The sequence below is a fragment of the Capricornis sumatraensis genome, chromosome 15 (assembly GCF_032405125.1).
Source record: "Capricornis sumatraensis isolate serow.1 chromosome 15, serow.2, whole genome shotgun sequence".
Lineage (NCBI taxonomy): Eukaryota > Metazoa > Chordata > Mammalia > Artiodactyla > Bovidae > Capricornis > Capricornis sumatraensis.
This window is the reverse complement of record NC_091083.1, coordinates 45072692-45090631: the sequence shown is the minus strand read 5'-3', so window position 1 is coordinate 45090631 and position 17940 is coordinate 45072692. Positions and strand designations below refer to the sequence as shown.

At 49.8% G+C, this 17940-nt stretch overlaps 1 protein-coding gene across 1 annotated transcript; it reads right to left on the bottom strand.

Moving 5' to 3' along the window:
* Window positions 1-7480: 7480 nt before the first annotated feature.
* NXT1 (nuclear transport factor 2 like export factor 1) lies at window positions 7481-10258 on the bottom strand. Its single transcript, XM_068987623.1, has 2 exons — window positions 10006-10258; window positions 7481-8058 (listed from the first exon to the last, which is right to left on the bottom strand). The coding sequence occupies exon 2, from the start codon at window positions 8017-8019 to the stop codon at window positions 7597-7599; it is 423 nt and encodes a 140-aa protein (XP_068843724.1). The 5' UTR covers window positions 8020-8058; window positions 10006-10258; the 3' UTR covers window positions 7481-7596.
* Between the last annotated feature and the right edge of the window lie 7682 nt (window positions 10259-17940).

The following is a 17940-nucleotide window of genomic DNA, read 5'->3' as shown; positions in this document are numbered from 1 at the left end:
CGGGGCGCCGTCACGTGCCGCAGAAATCTGTAGGTCTAGCCCGGCAGCACCGGGCGGAGTCGGGGCTGGTGTAGCTGTGGGCTGCAGGCGCGCGGGCGGCCAGGTGAGCCGGAGCCGCGTGTGCTCTGAGAGCCCGCGATCTTCGCGCTCGGGCCACCGCTTCCCGGGGTGTGCGAGCCTTCGGCTGTCCGTAGGCGATCCCGGGGCCTGGGCCGCCCCCCGCCCCATTCCGGAGGCTTCACGTTGCCGCTCCGAACCTCCCTTTGTCTTCATTTGTCCCAGAGGCCCAACATATCCTGGGCCGACCTCTCATCCTGTGTCTTCTGGTTTAGTTTGCACAGTGTAGACAACGTCCAGAAACGAGGCAGATCCTCTGCACGGTCCTCGTCTAGAACAAGCCCTCTCTTACTGTCTCTGTACCCGTCTGGAAAACAGGTACGTAGTGTGGACCCGGGTAGCAAGGCCCGGGTGCCAGGGTCCAGGCAAGGGCGCCTTAGGCAGCAGCCTCTTTTCCATGTAGTTAGGGCAGGAGGAATGGAAGCCATTGAAAATAACTGTCATCCTTCAGTTTCCATGTTTAGGACTATAAGCGCTCAAGTCCATCACAGAGTGGGAGGCCTCGCCCTGATGATCACAGTGTCACTAGTGGAAGGAGCCCAGGACCAGGGAGACTGGAGGCCGTGTGGCAGAAGACTGAGCTCGGCTTGCCATGGCCCAACGCTTCCTCCACAGGGGGCACATGTCACACGCCCTCCCTGCCCCCTGGCACTGTGCCCACCTGCCCTGCCTGGGTGCAGGCAGCGCAGAAGCCTGTGACCTTGGGGAAATGGGTCAGCCGCTATTCACAGTGAAGCCCAAACAAGATAAGCAGTTCCACCATCTGTTCCGCCCTACTTTCTAGCTTCTGATTTGTAGCTACCGTACAATCTCTGCTTTCTACTGCAGCTAAAAAAAAATGAGACTCTGCCGGTTCCCTGCCCTCCTCACACACTCATGGGCTCTTCCTTCCTCCAGGTGCACTAGGAAGTGTATCCCACAGTTGTTCTTCTCAGGAGGATTTCCAGAAGTCATCTCAGTTACTGGAGGTTGGCCTCAGGGCCAGGTGCATGCCCTGAGAGTTTAGTCTCTCTCCAGACTGGGAGTCTCTTCCCCTCCCTCACCAGGGGCCCTGACTTCCTCCTGCAAACAGATCTCCTCCCAGCAACTTCACCCAAACTGGTCTCAAGTCTCAGAATAATAACAACAGAGCGTGCTTCATGGTTACAGAAGGTGGGCCACTACTACACCATTCCCCCATTACTGATGTTAATCACTACTCACAAAACTCTGAGGGGGTAGTATTATTACACCCATTATATGAATGAGGAGACTGAGGCAGAGGGAGGTTGGCTAGCTTACCCAAGATCACACAGGGAGAACAAGACAGCTAGGATTGAACCTCCATAACTTAGCTCTGTGCTGGCCACACGCCTCTGCCACTACAGAACAGAGCTGTCTCCTGTCAGATCAGGTAAACATCAAATGGGAACTAGGGAGGGTATGATTAAGTATCAGTAGCATCCTAGATGTTCCATGTCTTGTTTTGTGTGAGTCCAAAAGTGAATACCGAGAAGTGTGGTTTCTAAGGTGCTGGGGGGACATGAAGGGGGGCTTCCCATTAAAGTCCAGCATTCCAGCCCTACTACCTGGCCACATCCCTACCATCTCTCACCTCTGTGCTCTCCTGGTATTGGTCTGCCAGTGACTGCTATGAATACTGGTGTACGAGAATCTGAGTCCGTGCTTTCATTTCTTTGGGGTATGTATCTAGAAGTAGAATTGCTAGACCATATGGTAATTCTGTGTTTAACTTTTTGAGGAACCCCCAACTTATTTTCCATGACAACCACACCATTTTCCATTCCCACCAGCAGTGCATGGGGATTCCAACTTCACATGTTCATTGATGGATGAAAACAACTTTAAGCAAGGGATTTTTACACATACAGTGTATTCAGCATGATGTTCTCTTTTATCAAAACTCTCAATAGTTTCAAAAGATAGTCCTCAGTCTTCAAGATGTGTGCCCAAATAAAATGTTTTCAAGGAAAGTGTATATGCTAATGATAGGAGATAGGAAACATACGAACAAATAGCACCTTATTTGTGGAAAGAGTTCAGATTCCATTAAGCCATGTATGTTTTAAAAATACATATATCCTCTTATCATGAGCACCACATTTGGATAAATTTAATCTGGCCACGCACATTTTGAAATCAACTTTGCTTCAACACAAGATGTCAAATAGACGACGCACCACTTTTTATAGGACAATTTCATATAAAATGTAACACCACTGCAATCTTACTTTGTCATTAACAAAGAGCCTAAGTGTTTAAAAGAGCATATTAAGTATTTAGAATTATTATAAGTCCAAGTAGACACAGAACCAGGATATGTGGAAAAAGCAGCCAAAATTCTGTGTTCTACCCAAGTTGGTTAGTGTTCAGTGCTGAAAGGACTTCTTTATTCAGGGTCATAATAGCTTTAATGATTAAAGTGAAGAAACTGGATGTGATTATTATAAGTTTTATATTGTTTCCTTTAGAAATGCTACCTGATCAGGTTCCAAGGTAGAAATTACAGCAGGCTATTCAAAGAAGCTTTAGAAAATGAAGAAACACCAACAGCCTAATACAAAACAAAGAATACAAATGGACAACTCACATACATGTACGCATGGCAGAGACATCACTATAAAAAGCAATGATAATGAATAGGACAAAGTTTAACCTGAAGTCAAACACAATCTGTGAGGCAGCAAATGTTTGCCTGGGAAATGCAGTCTCAGGGGAATAGATATTTATCTCCATGTAACCCCCTGTAGTCATTCTGAGGAAGTGGAGTGAACAACTTTCAGGTAATTATTATGTTAGTGAAAATTTGGAAACAACCTACTTACCCAAAAGGAGACAACTGAATATACCCATGCATTGGTTTATTATGCAGTCATTAAAACAACGTTTTAAAAAGTGTTTAATGGAACTTGTCGTAATAATTCCATAATGTATATGTTTATCAAATCATCATGTACACTTTAAAGATAATTTGTCAATTATACTTGAAGCTGGAAAAATGTTTGCGGAAACCTTCACTATACTGAAATGAATAAAGGAAGTATGCTGTTGTACCCAGGAAATGATCTGATTTAAAAGCGAATCTTTGGAACCAGACCGTAAGCAGCTCCCCACATCAAATTCTAAACTGCCCAGGGAGGGTAGCCGGAGCTGCCCGCCCCGCCCACCCGGAGGCCGCCCGCTCCGCCCACCCGGAGGCCGCCCGCTCCGCCCACCCGGAGGCCGCCCGCTCCGCCCACCGGGCGCTGACGAAGGGCAGGGCTGGAGCCTCGGTTTCCATTGGGTCCTCGGACGTCGCCGGTGATGCTGTTGGCCTCCCTGCGTGCGCCGGGATGCGCGGCTTAGTGGCTGTTGAACGGGCGGAGGCGGGTCGAGCGTCCATGCCTGGGGCTCGTGGCCTCGCGGCTTGGGTTCAGGGTGGGGGCCCGGCCCTGGGGCCGGGCAGGGATTTTCTAGCGCTGTCCGGCTGTACGATCCGGTTCAAGTGGGCCAGGCCAAGCCGTATTGGGTCAGCTGGGGCTGTATCAATGAGATCAGGCACGTCTTTACCTGCCTTAAATTTGGGCAGCGTTTCCAGACTTTAACTTCTCACAGGGCCAGGTGGTGATCTTTAATAAAACACGCCACCCCCCTCCTTTTTTTTCTTTTCCCCGAGAACCCAGGATGTTTCAAAGCGGTATCTACTTGGATACTTCACTGGTAGGGTTCAGGCTCAGGTCGGGACGCTCTGGGGTGGGAAGCCACTCTTCGAGGTGTCCGCAACTTGAATGCCCCTATTTCTTGCTGTGAAAACAGCCTTGATTATTAAATGAAATTTTAATTTAAAAAAACATGATGCGCACACTGTATGAATATCTACGAGGACATTCGGCATCAAGTGCCTTGTCTCCGCGTTAAAACTCTAGAACCCAGTTCCTAAGGACAGCCGTACTTAACGTTTTTGCCAGTCCTTCTAGTGGTCCGTGCATATAGGGCGAGCCTATATGGAATCTTTTTTTTAAAACACAAAGCGAGTTTCCTCATTTGTAAAACGGGGCTGAAAATTGTGCAAAGTATCTTGAGCTGTTCTTGGGATGTTGTTCTTCCTGCCTGTAACAACTGTTAATACTCTACCAAGTATTTGAACTTCAGAGACTCTCAAAGATTTTTCATATTTGTATCACAGACAGGTCTGCCTCTTCAAGACCCCTTCAGAGGGGCTGTGAGCCCCTGCTACACTGAAGTGCAGGCCTGCCTGCTAGCTGCACTAGCGAAGACCCACAGAGCAAGTGATGTCTGACCTAGCTCTCAGTGGACTCTCAGTGGTCAGAGAGCAGCTGATGTCCTTCAGTGGGGCACCCTGATGACATGTGACACTCACTTGTAGATGAGACAGTTCTGCATTCACCTAAAGCCCCTCAAAGCCTCGAGGATTAGAAGGCTCTGTGTCTGGACCCTCCCTCAGCAAGTTGGTGCACCTCTAGTCTCCTGAACCAACCTCTGTCGTCAGAGTTTCTGTCATGAGCCTTTGGAGGGGAGCATTCTGTAAGAGGAGTTGGCTATCTCTGAACCTGGATCTTTTTTTTCTTGGGGCACTGGAGTGGGTTTTCTGAGGCCTCAGCACTGCTTAGTTCATGTGTGCTAAGTTGCTTCAGTCGTGTCTGACTCTTTGTGACCCTACGGGTTGTAGCCCTCCAGGCTCCTCTTCCATGGGATTCTCCAGGCAAGAATACTGGAGTGGGTTGTCATGCCCTCCTCCAGGGAATCTTCCCAACCCAGGAATCAAATCGCCTTTCTTACATCTCCTGCATTGGCAGGTGGGTTCTTTACCACTAGCGCCACCTGGGGAGCCCAAGACTGCTTAGATCTGGACTTAGAAAACAGACCTCCTGCAGTGGGGGGTTCTTGCTCCCCTAGCAACTCTGAGCCCTGAGGACCCTGTCCACTCTCTGCTTGGCTTCTCCCAGAGGCCCAGTGATCCGGCACCTGAGACACCACCCCCCACCCCTGTACCGACCCCACCAGCCCCCCACACACACACCAGGCTGTGTTCAGGGCTGCATCTCAGCCTGGGGCACTGACCGATGCCAGGAGCCAGTGTGAGGAATCCCGCCCGTGACAAGGTCATGAGGAAGGAAGCTGACATACGCAAGGCGTGCTCAGACTTCAGGGACCTCTCTGGAAATTCCTAAGCATGTACCCCAACAAAAATCTGCCGGCTTTTGTGCTCTGCTTTTCTGCTTTTCTGGTATTCTCTGGGAAAAAGTCAATTCAGGGTTTTAGTCTTCTGCATTTGAAAGGGATGTTTCAGTTAAACCCCTCTGATAGCTCTCTAGCCTGCCTAACAGGTTCCCCAGACCTCTTACAGCTTGTGAATTGCTTACAGCCCCCCAACCGCGGGAGGCACAAAGCTTAAAAGCATCTTAAAGATACAGAGCCTTTTCTAAAGAGTTAAAAATTATATTGGTAGAGGGTTTTCACTGTTGATTCAAGGATTGCTGCCAGACCTCCTTATTCTTTATCTTTTAGGCACCTGGAAGGATGTTAATGTAAGCAGGATGTAGAAAAAGATACATAGTAGTTTTGATGTTAGCAACACTAGACTTTTGAGTTAATTGCTTCTCTTCTGCTGTAAATCACTGTACTCCCTCTACTTGTTATAAGTTGCTGTATCCTTGCTGTGTAAGAATGTAACTTTATTTAGTGCTTTCTGAGAGTGGCACCAGACCTTGGGAAGATCAACACAAATAAGTCTTGTGGTTGACAAACCCTTATCAGAAAAAAGGCTGTAAAATGTTAATTGGCCCTTTTGGTTGGAAGATGATGTAAATTACCTAAGACTTGTGTATACAATTAGGCATGCAGAGAGAAAAGCCTGGTTTTGATAAGAGTCTGGACTGCTAACGCTGCATAACTTTGTGTTACCCATTGATCTCCATGTTTTATCAAAAGTATAAAAGGCCTTCTGAACAATAAAGGACGGGACCAGTTTCTCGGACTGGTCTCGGCCTGGTTTCTTGAGAATCTGGCTCCCCCCGTGTCTCTCTCTCTCTCTCTTTTTCTCTCCCTTTTCTTCCCTCTGCTCTTTACTTTAATTTCAGGCTGAATTTCCATCTGGGGCGCGGAGGCTCGCCAGGTCTACTTATTTGCCCTGGTTATTAAGATCCGCGAGAAAGGGAGCTTAAGGCGAGGCACCCTTAGATATTCAAGCGGGCACCGGTGGCCCAACGTAGATGGTGCAAATTCCTTGTCTGGAATTTTATTGGTCTTCCGCGTAAACCAAGGTATTCAGCCCTCTTTCTCCACTTAATCTTCCTACTGCACTATAGTTTCTTAATCTAATCTTATATTAATAAATAAACAAGTCTTTCCACGCCAACGCCGTCCACCCTTCGAATTCCCTGGATCCACCGGGGCTGGACCCCGGCAGACCAGGGCTTGCCCTTTAGTACAGGCTGCCACTGCCCCCCACCCTCTGTACAACAGCCACCATCCAGCCTCCTGCCCTGTCCCTCTGTCCTGCCAGCTCCCAGTCCAGTCCCCAAGGTCAGGCCCCTTTTCCTCTATCAGAGGGGAGTGAGATCCTTCCTGACATGGCAGCAATGCCCACCTTGCCTAGCCATCCCTGGTGGACGCCATAGCCCAGGGCTAGAGGTCCCTACCATCTGTGCAGCCTACACAAGTCCCCCATTCCTAATTCTAACCCACACCCCCCAGCCTGACCTCTGATCACAGATTTACCTGGGGAAGGCACGTGTCCACAAGAGCTCATCTATTAATCAAAGGATGATGGAAACGGCTCATTTTTTCTTTACTTTGGAGAAATGGGGTGAGTTGGTCCTCAGGGTGAGTAAAACCAGCATCTAATTCTGATGCCCCCCAGCCCCACCTCAGTACTTCTTCCTCTTAAAAGCAGTTCTCCTCTTTGTAAGGGAGTAGTCAATGGAGCTTCCTTGTTTACAAGCAGTTATTAGCTAACTCCAGGTATCTTACCTGTTTTCATCCATGTAACTCCCAGCACAGGTGCGAAGTCCCAGTTGTGGGTCCAGCCACCTAGTCAGGGGGTTCTCTAAAGTGTTTTAATAGACAGCTAGGGGGCTTTTGTAAAATGCCAAAAACGCTCAGGCCCACCCTCTGAGATTCAGTAGTTCGACCAGGATGTGCGCCTGGTGATTTTCGAAGAGTCCCAAGGATGTCCTCTGTGTGTGCGGCAGCCCTGGATCTCAGTCTTTGCAGTGCCTTCTGCTGGCCTTGCAGCTTTAACCCTCCTTCTCCTGGGCCCCTCTCCCCAGTATCGCCCAAACACATCCAGCAAGGGGAAAAGAAGCAACATTTTATTCATCAAAATTTCCAGAACCAGAGTCTCTCCTGGGCAAATAGAAAAATAGAGAATTTTACTACTTCAAAAAGGCAACTGTGACAAACAAGTGTATGCCCAGACAGGGGCCCCTCAGACTTGAGCGAGCCCAGGGTTCAGGCTGGGGGTGTCCCACCACCCCACTAGCAGGCCCAGTCCTGGAACCGGAAGCAGTCGCTGGCAATCTTCCACACTGTGTTGCTGGGTGAGGCCTGGGCCGTCAGGATGAAGTTCTGGTTGAAGTCTCGCTGTTTGTTGCCCTCAAACTTCACTGTCCCACAGATCACCACAAGGACCGTGGTCTGGCTCGGGGTGGCTTCGTCATGGACAGGCTGGCAGTCTACCACGTTGATCTGGAACTCACTGGAAGGCAGCATCTCAAAAAACTCACTCAGGGACTCTTGCCCGGAGACAGCGTTGCCGTTCCACACCAGGGTGGCTGTGCCCATGTACAGGCGGGACAGCAGCCGCCGCCGCTTGTCCATGGTGCTGTAGTACACATTCACGAACTCCTCAGCTGCGCGGCACGCCTGGTCCACATAGGTCTTGAAGTCCACGGACGCCATCACTGGCCCCACCAAGGGAGGCCTTGGCCCAGGTGCCTCCTGTACCCGAGGGGGCGGAAGGTGGAAGAGACCTTGTGTGAATGCTGATGACCGTCACGCCCCACAAAGGACCAGTCCTCCGACTGAGGTGAAATTCTGGGCGCCCCCTGCTGCCGACGCCTGGTCTGGCTGGGCCCCCGTTTGCTCATTTGAGACAGGAACATCCCCAACCTGTGCATGACTATGACTGCAGTGCAGGATGAAGGGAAGCAGGGGACACCGCACACTCAGTTAAAAAGCCTGAGACCCATAGCCAGCAATGACAGCTTATTACTATGAATTTTAACAATGAATTTCTTAACAACTGACTGTGGGAGGCTGCTTTTTCCTGGAAGCGTGGAACAGCTGTGACTGCCCTCGTGTGTCTGGTGCAGACACCACACTCTGGAGAAGTGAACAGTGGCCCAACGAAGGCTGATCCATCTATCATGAGCTCACCTACTGGGCCTGGGAAGGTGAAGAGAAGGCAGGTTCCCTAAGAGGGCAAGAGAACAAATGTCGTTGAGGACAGGACAGGACCAATACTGGTGGCCACAGTTCTCACTATGGGCTCTATTTAAGGAGCAAGGCTGGAGCTGACTGGAATGAGTGACGACTCAAGAGCTCCAGGGAGCACAGGGGAGTCCCGTGAGCCAAGAAAGGACAGGCCAGACAGAAGAAATTCTGTGGGGTGAGGGGGTGGTGACAGCAAGGAAGAATTTTAGCTGTAGCCAAAATGAAACATTTCCTTAAAAAAAAAAAAGTCCAAAAGCATAAGGAAAAATTATTTGCTTTTTTCCCCAGGGTATACAATAACTATTGTAGTTGTATTCTTTTTTGCCTGATTAAAATATTTCACTACACAAAAATCCAACAGAAGACAACATTACTAAAATATTGTATGCATTTAGATTTACAAACTTAAATACTGAGTATTTTCTTTATTTCAACGTTGTGCATACATGCTCAGTAGTGTTCCTTTGACTCTTTGCGACCCCATGGACTGTAGCCCGCCAGGCTCCTCTGTCCATGGGATTCTCCAGGCAAGAATACTGGAGTGGGTTGCCATTTCCTTCTCTAGGGGATCGTCCTGACCCAGGGATGGAACCCGCCTCTCTTATTTCCTGCACTGCAGGCGGATTCTTTATGGGGATGAGACATGGGGAGAGTTTAACTTAAAAAAAAAAAAATCAGCTTTTGAAAGAGAAAAAAGATCCCACGCAAGGTTAGGAGGGAGTCAGGGAGAGGAAGGTGGAGGAGGCCAGAGCCTCCAGGAGAGAACTGGCGAGGGGGAGGAGCGGGTAGGCGGGGAGAGCTCCGGCCTTGAAAAGAGGGCTGAGGGCCAGGCACCCACGCGGGTCTTGCCACCCCCTCGGGGCGGGGGTGGGGCCTCAAGTCCAGCCGCGCAAACACTCACTCCAAACTATACTTCCCAGCGCTTTCTATAAACCCCGTCCTTCAATAGTCACCGCAAACTGATGAGGCGTTATGGTAACAACTTCGCAACGAGGAAAGAAAACCCAGGTGTGGGCTAGGTCGAGGGTGGACACGGCCCTGATCTGTCTTCTACTAGAATACGCTGCCTGCCGGGACGGCGCGGTTGTCTCACCGGCTCCTGCCTCTCTGGGTCCAGTCTGGGGGCGCAGGGTTCCAGGATGACCAGTTTGTAACCTCCCCCTCCGGGCCCGTCGCCCTCGCTGGACACCACCCCCTGCATCCAGCCGAGCCCCCATCTGCTGGCGTCCACGCCGATCACCGGCATCTCGGGCCTCCGCAGCTCAACCAGCTGCCCGCCCGGGGGTCCTTAGGGAGCGGTCGTTTCTGCGGGGCTGCAACCGCCCCAGACTCGCGGCGAGACCAAGTGGCATCCTCGCCACGCGGGGGCCACTGACGGGGGGGGGGCACCTCCTACGTACGCGGGGGTCATCTACCAGACGGGGGAGCGCAGACCTGCGCAGGGGCACCTACCTGCACGGGAGTGACCGCCCTGCTCAGTGCGGGAGATGACCGGGTCAGCGAGGGGCTCAGTTGGGCGGGCAGGTGCGGGGGAAATCACCGCACGGGTCGGCGTGGGCGGCTCCGTTCACGCGGCTACGCGGAGCCCCTCGTGACCGTAGGCCAGGCCAGCCGAGGCTCCGCGGTCCTCTGCAGCCTGCCCAAGCGGGCCCGGAAAGAGCCGCCTCCGCCTCACCACTATCTCCCAGGACCTGCCGGGTCCAGCCAGCGCCTCTGCGGGTTCCAGCGCGCGCGGCCAGCCAGCAACGCGCAGACTCGAGCGCCCGGCCCCTTCCCGCCCCGTGACGGACAGCCGTTTCAGCCAGTGGGGCGGCCGACCGTAAGGCTAGCCCCGCCTAAGTGTGGCACGGGTAGGGCAGCTTCCGTGAGAGGCACGTTCCCAGAAGACCGCTCGCTCGAGTCTTCATTGGTCTATAGACGCAGGCCCGAGGTTAGGTGCGGCCTCTGATTGGACGAAGCCTCCCAGATCCCCTGCTCTGGGGCGGGGTTGGGCGGGGGCTCTGGGGCCGTCTCGCGGCTGCGCTGAAACCTCCAGGCAGGGGTTAACTGACGGTGCCGCCGGTTCTGGGTGTGTTCCCCTTGGCAATGCCAGGGCGGTTCTTTGCCTGCTTTCCTGAGGGAACGCTTGCTCTCAGAGTTCAGGGCCAGTTTAGAAAGTGGATGGGCTCTTCAATATAGGCTACCGCCCCCGCCATGAAAAATGTGGTTTATAAACATAAATTGCAGGTTGAGTAGAACGTTTGAATTGAACTAGCGTCTTTGGAACCGTATGCACAAGACAATGTCTTTACAAAGCCCAATCCAGTGAAATGGGAATTTAATCTACAAAACTCCGAATCCCAGCATCACTAGCATGAAAACGAGAGTTGACCTCCTGCATGCCCACTGGGTTGGATGTCGCTTTTAAGTTTCCGTATGTTTCTCATGTAAACCCGTTTCATTTCATTCTCATAACTTCAGGAAGGCATCATTATTTCTGATATAGACTAGGAGGTCGAGAGACAGAAATTAAGTGACAGTCTGGAGTCACAGAGCCTCTTCAGTCCTAGAAACATAGAAACACTGGTCGGGAGGATATTTAACCAGCCCTAGGTTCTGATGAAAACAAGAATTTAACCCTGAGAGGCAGCCCAGCCAGCAACAGGAAGATGGGAGGTCCGGAACTTTCAGATTAGTCTCTACCGTCTAAACTGTGCCTGATCCACAGCAAGGGGTCGGTAAATACTGTTTGAATGAGCAGACAGGGTTCAAATCATTGCTCCACAACATTCTAGTAGGCTTCCAAGCAAGCCTGTTTTATACTTTCCGGTGCTGCTTGAGTTTAGAAAGTTAGACACACTGCTGGCTCTAAGGCAGCAATTCTAGGGTGGTGGGCTGCCTAATTAGGGCCGCTGAACCTAGAGAAGGAGTTTGCCAGGGGATTTTGGAAAAGATGCTATTTCTCTTTTTCCTTCTGGACATGTGATGTGTGGTGGTGCTGCTCCAGCCATCTTGCTCTGCTGAGGTGGGCACCCTTGTACCATGAGGCAGACAGGAAAGAGGGGGAGAAAGCAGACTTTGATGACTGTTGGGAACCAAATCAACCCTGAAGTTTAGACTTTCTAGTTTTAAGAGTCAGTAAATTCCCTTTATTATCAGTACTGCTAAAAATTGGGCATAAACAATCAGTGTTAGTTGTTCAGCCGTGTCTTACTCTTTGCAACCCCATGGACTGTAGCCCACCAGGTTCCTCTGTCCATGGAATTCTTCAGGCAAGAATACTGGAGTGGGTAGCCATTCCCTTCTCCAGGCGATTTTCCCAACCCAGGGATCAAATCTGGGTCTCCTGCATTGCAGGTGAATTCTTCAGCAACTAACCTATCAGAGAAGCCTATAAACAAACCTACTTGTAAGTTAATTAGTGTGGCTTCCTGCACTAGCAGAGTGATTCTGCAAGTAAGTTAACCTTCTTGAGGTTCAGTGCCTCATGTGTAGAAGAGGGACAGTAATGCCCTCATTTCCTTGGGTCAGGAGTGACTGGAAGAGGGTGTCGTCAGTGCTTAGCCCAGGGCCAGGCACAAAGCAAGCATCCAGGAATCATTGGTGTGCTTTGACATTTTGCATTGACAACAGCTTCCTTATTTGCCAATGATCCTTCCAACAAGGAAGGCTTTTAAACTTGGAACAAGTGTACCAGCAAATTGGTGGGATTTGTCACCAAACCACATGGGTGCCTTCTGGAAGATGATCCTGGCTTGAGCAGCCATGGCGCCAGTGGCCTATATGCCTCATGGAGCCTGTCCAGGGAGGAAGGACGCAGCTGGTCAGACGTGCTAAGCTGCTGGCATCTCTGAAGACAGGTTGGTATCCTTGGGTCTCTAAACCTGGTACCGAGCTTCTCCCCTTATTGGCATGGTTCTCTGCCGCAGTATCTGATGGCGTTTGCTTGATAAGGCTGCGTGACTTGGAGCTGATCTCCTGGTGTTCCACGACGCTGTGGGCAGTTGTGCCTGCAAAACAGGATGACCAGCACCATCATGTGCTGTTCTCTTCCTGCTACTGCCACCCCCACCCCCTCACCCCCCCCCCACTAGAGGAACTATTAAAAATTGAGCATAAACAAACATAATGTTAGTTGTTCAGTCATGTCTTACTCTTTGCGACCCCATGGACTGTAGCCCACTAGGATCCTCTGTCCATGGAATTCTTCAGGCAAGAATACTAGAGTGGCTAGCTATCCCCTTCTCCCACATGCCCCCCACCCCCACCACTGGAGGAATCATCCGAACTGCCGCTGGCCCAGAGTGAGCTGGGACTGCATTTCTGGAAGGTCACTTGGGACCTGTCTTTTCTGGGGGTCCTAGGAATGCAGGGATAACAGAAGTCCATTAGTTTAGGAGCTGAGCTGTGGCCAGGGGCCCAGAGGGGAGGTGTGAGCAAGAGAGAGGTAGGGACGGAGAAGGGGAGCAGGCGTGAAGTGTGTGTGCACACAGCTACACAGTCACCTACACAAACACACACCAGAGAGGAAGCAGCAGAACTACAGAGGAAGAAGTCCTGGGAGTGGGCTGCCTTAGAAATGGACCCTCCAGTTCTGGTCGGGCTTCTGGGGCTGGTGTGGCTCAGGACAGACATGTGCCTCCCTGCCAAGCCCTACCCTGATAGGTGGCAGACTCCTGAACAAATAAATGGCTGGTCCCCTGTGATGCACCGAGGATCATGCGGTCTATTGTGCAGCACTCTAGGAGGCCCACTGAAGCCCCGTCCTGAGGCCCAAGGAAAGCCTCTGGAATAGCACCTCACAACTGTATGACCTGGTGGGCCACTTGCCGCTAAAGGGACCCTGAAGACAGGGCCCCTCCAGGCCTTCCACGGTGACACCGCCTCAAGGAGCTACCCACAGTCCGAACTGGCTCCCTCCTCATCTCTGAAATTGCACCCAGATGGAAGTTTGTTCATGTGCAGCCCGAACCTGTGTGCTGGGGACTAGAGCACCCCGTGAGACCAGCAGGGGCTCTGAGGGAGCAGGGGAGGTGGGGGCCATGGGTGGGGCCAGGGGTCTGGAGCCGCGACCAGGACCGGGGTGATGGTGGATGATGTGATCTGAAGGGTCTGCGTTCCCATGAGAAAATGTCACTGGGGGGACCAGACATGGCCCGTTGAGCACAGCTCCCTCCAGCAGCACTGCCCATGTTTGTCCCATAAGCTTTCCACCTGCTTCGGTGTCGCCCACTGGGCTGCTGGATCATAGCCAGGCTGGCCTGGAGCTTCCTTTTTCTTTCGGATGACATTGTACAGGAGGCAGGGATCAAGATCATCCCCAAGGAAAAGAAATGCAAAAAGGCAAAATGGTGGTCTGAGGTGGCCTTACAAATAGCTGTGAATAGAAGAGAAGTGAAAGGCAAAGAAAAAAAGAAAAGATATACCCATTTGAATGCAGAGTTTCAAAGAATAGCAAGGAGAGATAAGAAAGCCTTCCTCAGTGATCAATGCAAAGAAATAGAGGAAAACAATAGAATGGGAAAGTCTAGAGATCTCTTCAAGAAAATTAGAGATACCAAGGGAAAATTTCATGCCACGATGGGCTCAATAAAGGACAGAAATGGTATGGACCTAACAGAAGCAGAAGATAATAAAAAAAAAGTGGCAAGAATACACAGAAGAACTATACAAAAAAGATCTTCATGACTCAGATAATCATGATGGTGTGATCACCAACCTAGAGCCAGACATCCTGGAATGAGAAGTCAAGTGGGCTTAGGAAGCATCACTATGAACAAAGCTAGTGGAGGTGATGGAATTCCAGTTGAGCTATTTCAAATCCTGAAAGATGATGCTCTGAAAGTGCTGCACTCAATATGCCAGCAAATTTGGAAAACTCAGCAGTGGCCACAGGACTGGAAAAGGTCAGTTTTCATTCCAATCTCAAAGAAAGGCAATGCCAAAGATTGCTCAAACTGCCACACAGTCGCACTCATCTCACATGCTAGTAAAGTAATGCTCAAAATTCTCCAAGCCAGGCTTCAACAGTATGTGAACTGTGAACTTCCAGATGTTCAAGCTGGAATTAGAAAAGGCAAAGGAACCAGAGATCAAATTGCCAACATCTGTTGGATCATTGAAAAAGCAAGAGAGTTCCAGAAAATCATCTACTTCTGCTTTATTGACTATGCTAAAGCCTTTGACTGTGTGGATCACAACAAGCTCTGGAAAATTCTGAAAGAGATGGGAATACCAGGTCACCTGACCTGCCTCTTCAGAAATCTGTATGCGGGTCAGGAAGCAACAGTTAGAACTGGACATGGAACAACAGACTGGTTCCATATAGGAAAAAGGTGTATGTCAAGGCTGTATACTGTCACTCTGCTTATTTAACTTATATGCAGAGTACATCATGAGAAACGTTGGGCTGGAAGAAATACAAGCTGGAATCAAGATTGCTGGGAGAAATATCAATAACCTCAGATATGCAGATGACACCACCCTAATGGCAGAAAGTGAAGAAGAACTAAAGAACCTCTTGATGAAAGTGAAAGAAGAGAGTGAAAAAGTGGGCTTAAAACTCAACATTCAGAAAATGAAGATCATGGCATCTGGTCCCATCACTTCATGGCAAATAGATGAGGAAACAGTGGAAACAGTGACAGACTTTATATTTTTGGGCTCCAAAATCACTGCAGATGGTGACCACAGCCATGAAATTAAAAGACTCTTACTCCTTGGAAGAAAAGTTATGACCAACTTGCTGCTGCTGCTGCTAAGTCGCTTCAGTTGTGTCTGACTCTGTGTGACCCCATAGATGGCAGCCCACCAGGCTCCCCTGTCCCTGGGATTCTCCAGGCAAGAACACTGGAGTAGGTAGCCATTTCCTTCTCCAATGCATGAAAGTGAAAAGTGAATGACCAACCTAGACAGCATATTGAAAAACAGAGACATTACTTTGCCAACAAAAGTCCATCTAGTCAAGAAAAAGTGAAAGTCGCTCAGTTGTGTCCGACTCTTTGCGACTCCATGGACTATACAGTCCATCGAATTCTCTAGGCCAGAATACTGGAATGGGTAGTCTTTCCCTTCTCCAAGAGATCTTCCCAACCCAGGGATTGAATCCAGGTGTCCTGCATTGCAGGCGGATTTTTTTTTTTACCAGCTGAGCCACAAGGGAAGCCCCCAGGTATACTGGAGTGGATAGCCTATCCCTGCTCCAGCAGATCTTCCCGACCTAGGAATCGAACCAGAGTCTCTTGCATTGCAGGCAGATTCTTTACCAACTGAGCTATGAGGGAAGCTCCTGTCTAGTCAAAGCTATGGTATTTCCATTAGTCATGTATGGATGTGAGAGTTGGACTATAAAGAAAACTGAGCACTGAAGAATTGATGCTTTTGAACTGTGGTGCTGGAGAAGACTCTTGAGAGTCGCTTGGACTGCAAGGATATCCAACCAGTCCATCCTAAAGGAAATCAGTCCTGAATATTCATTGGAAGGACTGATGCTGAAGCTGAAGCTCCAATCCTTTGGCCACCTGATGTGAAGAATCGACTCATTAGAAAAGACTCTGATGCTGGGAAAGATTGGAGGCTGGAGGAGAAGGGGATAACAGAGGATGAGATGGTTGGATGACATCACTGACTCAATGGACATGAGTTTGAGTAAACTCTGGGACTTGGTGATGGACAGGAAGGCCTGGGATACTTCAGTCCATGGGGTGGCGAAGAGTTGGACACGATTGAGCAACTGAACTGAACTGAACTGATGGGGCCGTAACATGTGTCCACTCCAGTCAGAACTCTCAGGACTATCTGATTCCTCTGCGTCTTAGCAGCTTCTTTTAGCATGTAAGAAGTGCTGGTCCATGGCTAGTGTCCTGATCTAGAAGTGGATACAGAGCAGCGACGCAGTGCAGGTGGTAGGTGTGGAGGTGCGGGAACAGAGGGGAGGGAGAGTTGAGACAGGGCAGGTGTGATACCAAGATTTAAATAAAAGGCACAGATTTCCTCTTCATCCTGTTCCTGGCACAGAGCTCCTAAATCCCTTGGAATTTCCTAAGTGGAACAGTAAAGCTGTATTTTGTTATGTTGAAAAGCTGACTTTGGGGACCACTTTCTGCTTTATTGACTATGCCAAAGCCTGTGACTGTGTGGATCACAATAAACTGTGGAAAATTCTGAGAGAGATGGGAATCCCAGACCACCTGACCTGCCTCTTGAGAGACCTATATGCAGGTCACGAAGCAACAGTTAGAAGTGGACATGGAACAACAGACTGGTTCCAAATAGGAAAAGGATTACATCAAGGCTGTATATTGTCATCCTGCTTATTAAACTTATATGCAGAGTACATCATGAGAAACACTGGGCTGGAAGAAGCACAGCTGGAATCAAGATTGCCGGGAGAAATATCAATAACCTCAGATATGCAGATGACACCACCCTTATGGCAGAAAGTGAAGAGGAACTAAACAGCCTCTTGATGAAAGTGAAAGAGGAGACTGAAAAAGTTGGCTTAAAGCTCAACATTCAGAAAACGAAGATCATGGCATCTGGTCCCATCACTTCATAGCAAATAGATGGAAACAGTGTCAGTGTTTGCATGAGGTGGCCAAAGTATTGGAGTTGCATGCAAACACCTATTTGGAAACAGTGTCAGACTTTATTTTTTTGGGCTCAAAAATCACTGGAGATGGTGACTTCACCCATGAAATTAAAAGATGCTTACTCCTTGGAAGGAAAGTTATGACCAACCTAGATAACATATTAAAAAGCCAACTTTGTCAACAAAGGTCCATCTAGTCAAGGCTATGGTTTTTCCAGTGATCATGTCTGGATGTGAGAGTTGGACTGTGAAGAAAGCTGAGCACCGAAGTATTGATGCTTTTGAACTATGGTGTTGCAGAAGACTCTTGAGAGTCCCTTGGACTGCAAGGAGATCGAATCAGTCCATTCTGAAGGAGATCAGTCCTGGGTGTTCATTGGAAGGAATGATGCTAAAGCTGAAACTCCAATACTTTGGCCACCTCATGTGAAGAGCTGACTCATTGGAAAAGACTGTGATGCTGGGAGGGATTGGGGGCAGGAGGAGAAGGGGACGACAGAGGATGAGATGGCTGGATGGCATCACTGACTCGATGGACATGAGTTTGAGTGAACACCAGGAGTTGGTGATGGACAGGGAGGCCTGGCGTGCTGTGATCCATGGGGTCACAAAGAGTTGGACACGACTGATCGACTGAACTGACTGACCTAAGGGTGGAGCTGATTTCCAGAAGAATAATCTGGTGATGAGAGGATTAGAAGGTAGAACTTTCAGCCCCAGGTCTGGACCTCCGAGGAGGGGAGAAGCCTGGAGGTTGAGTTCAATCACCAATGACCAAAGATTGAACCAATCATGCCTCTGTGCATAATAACAGACTG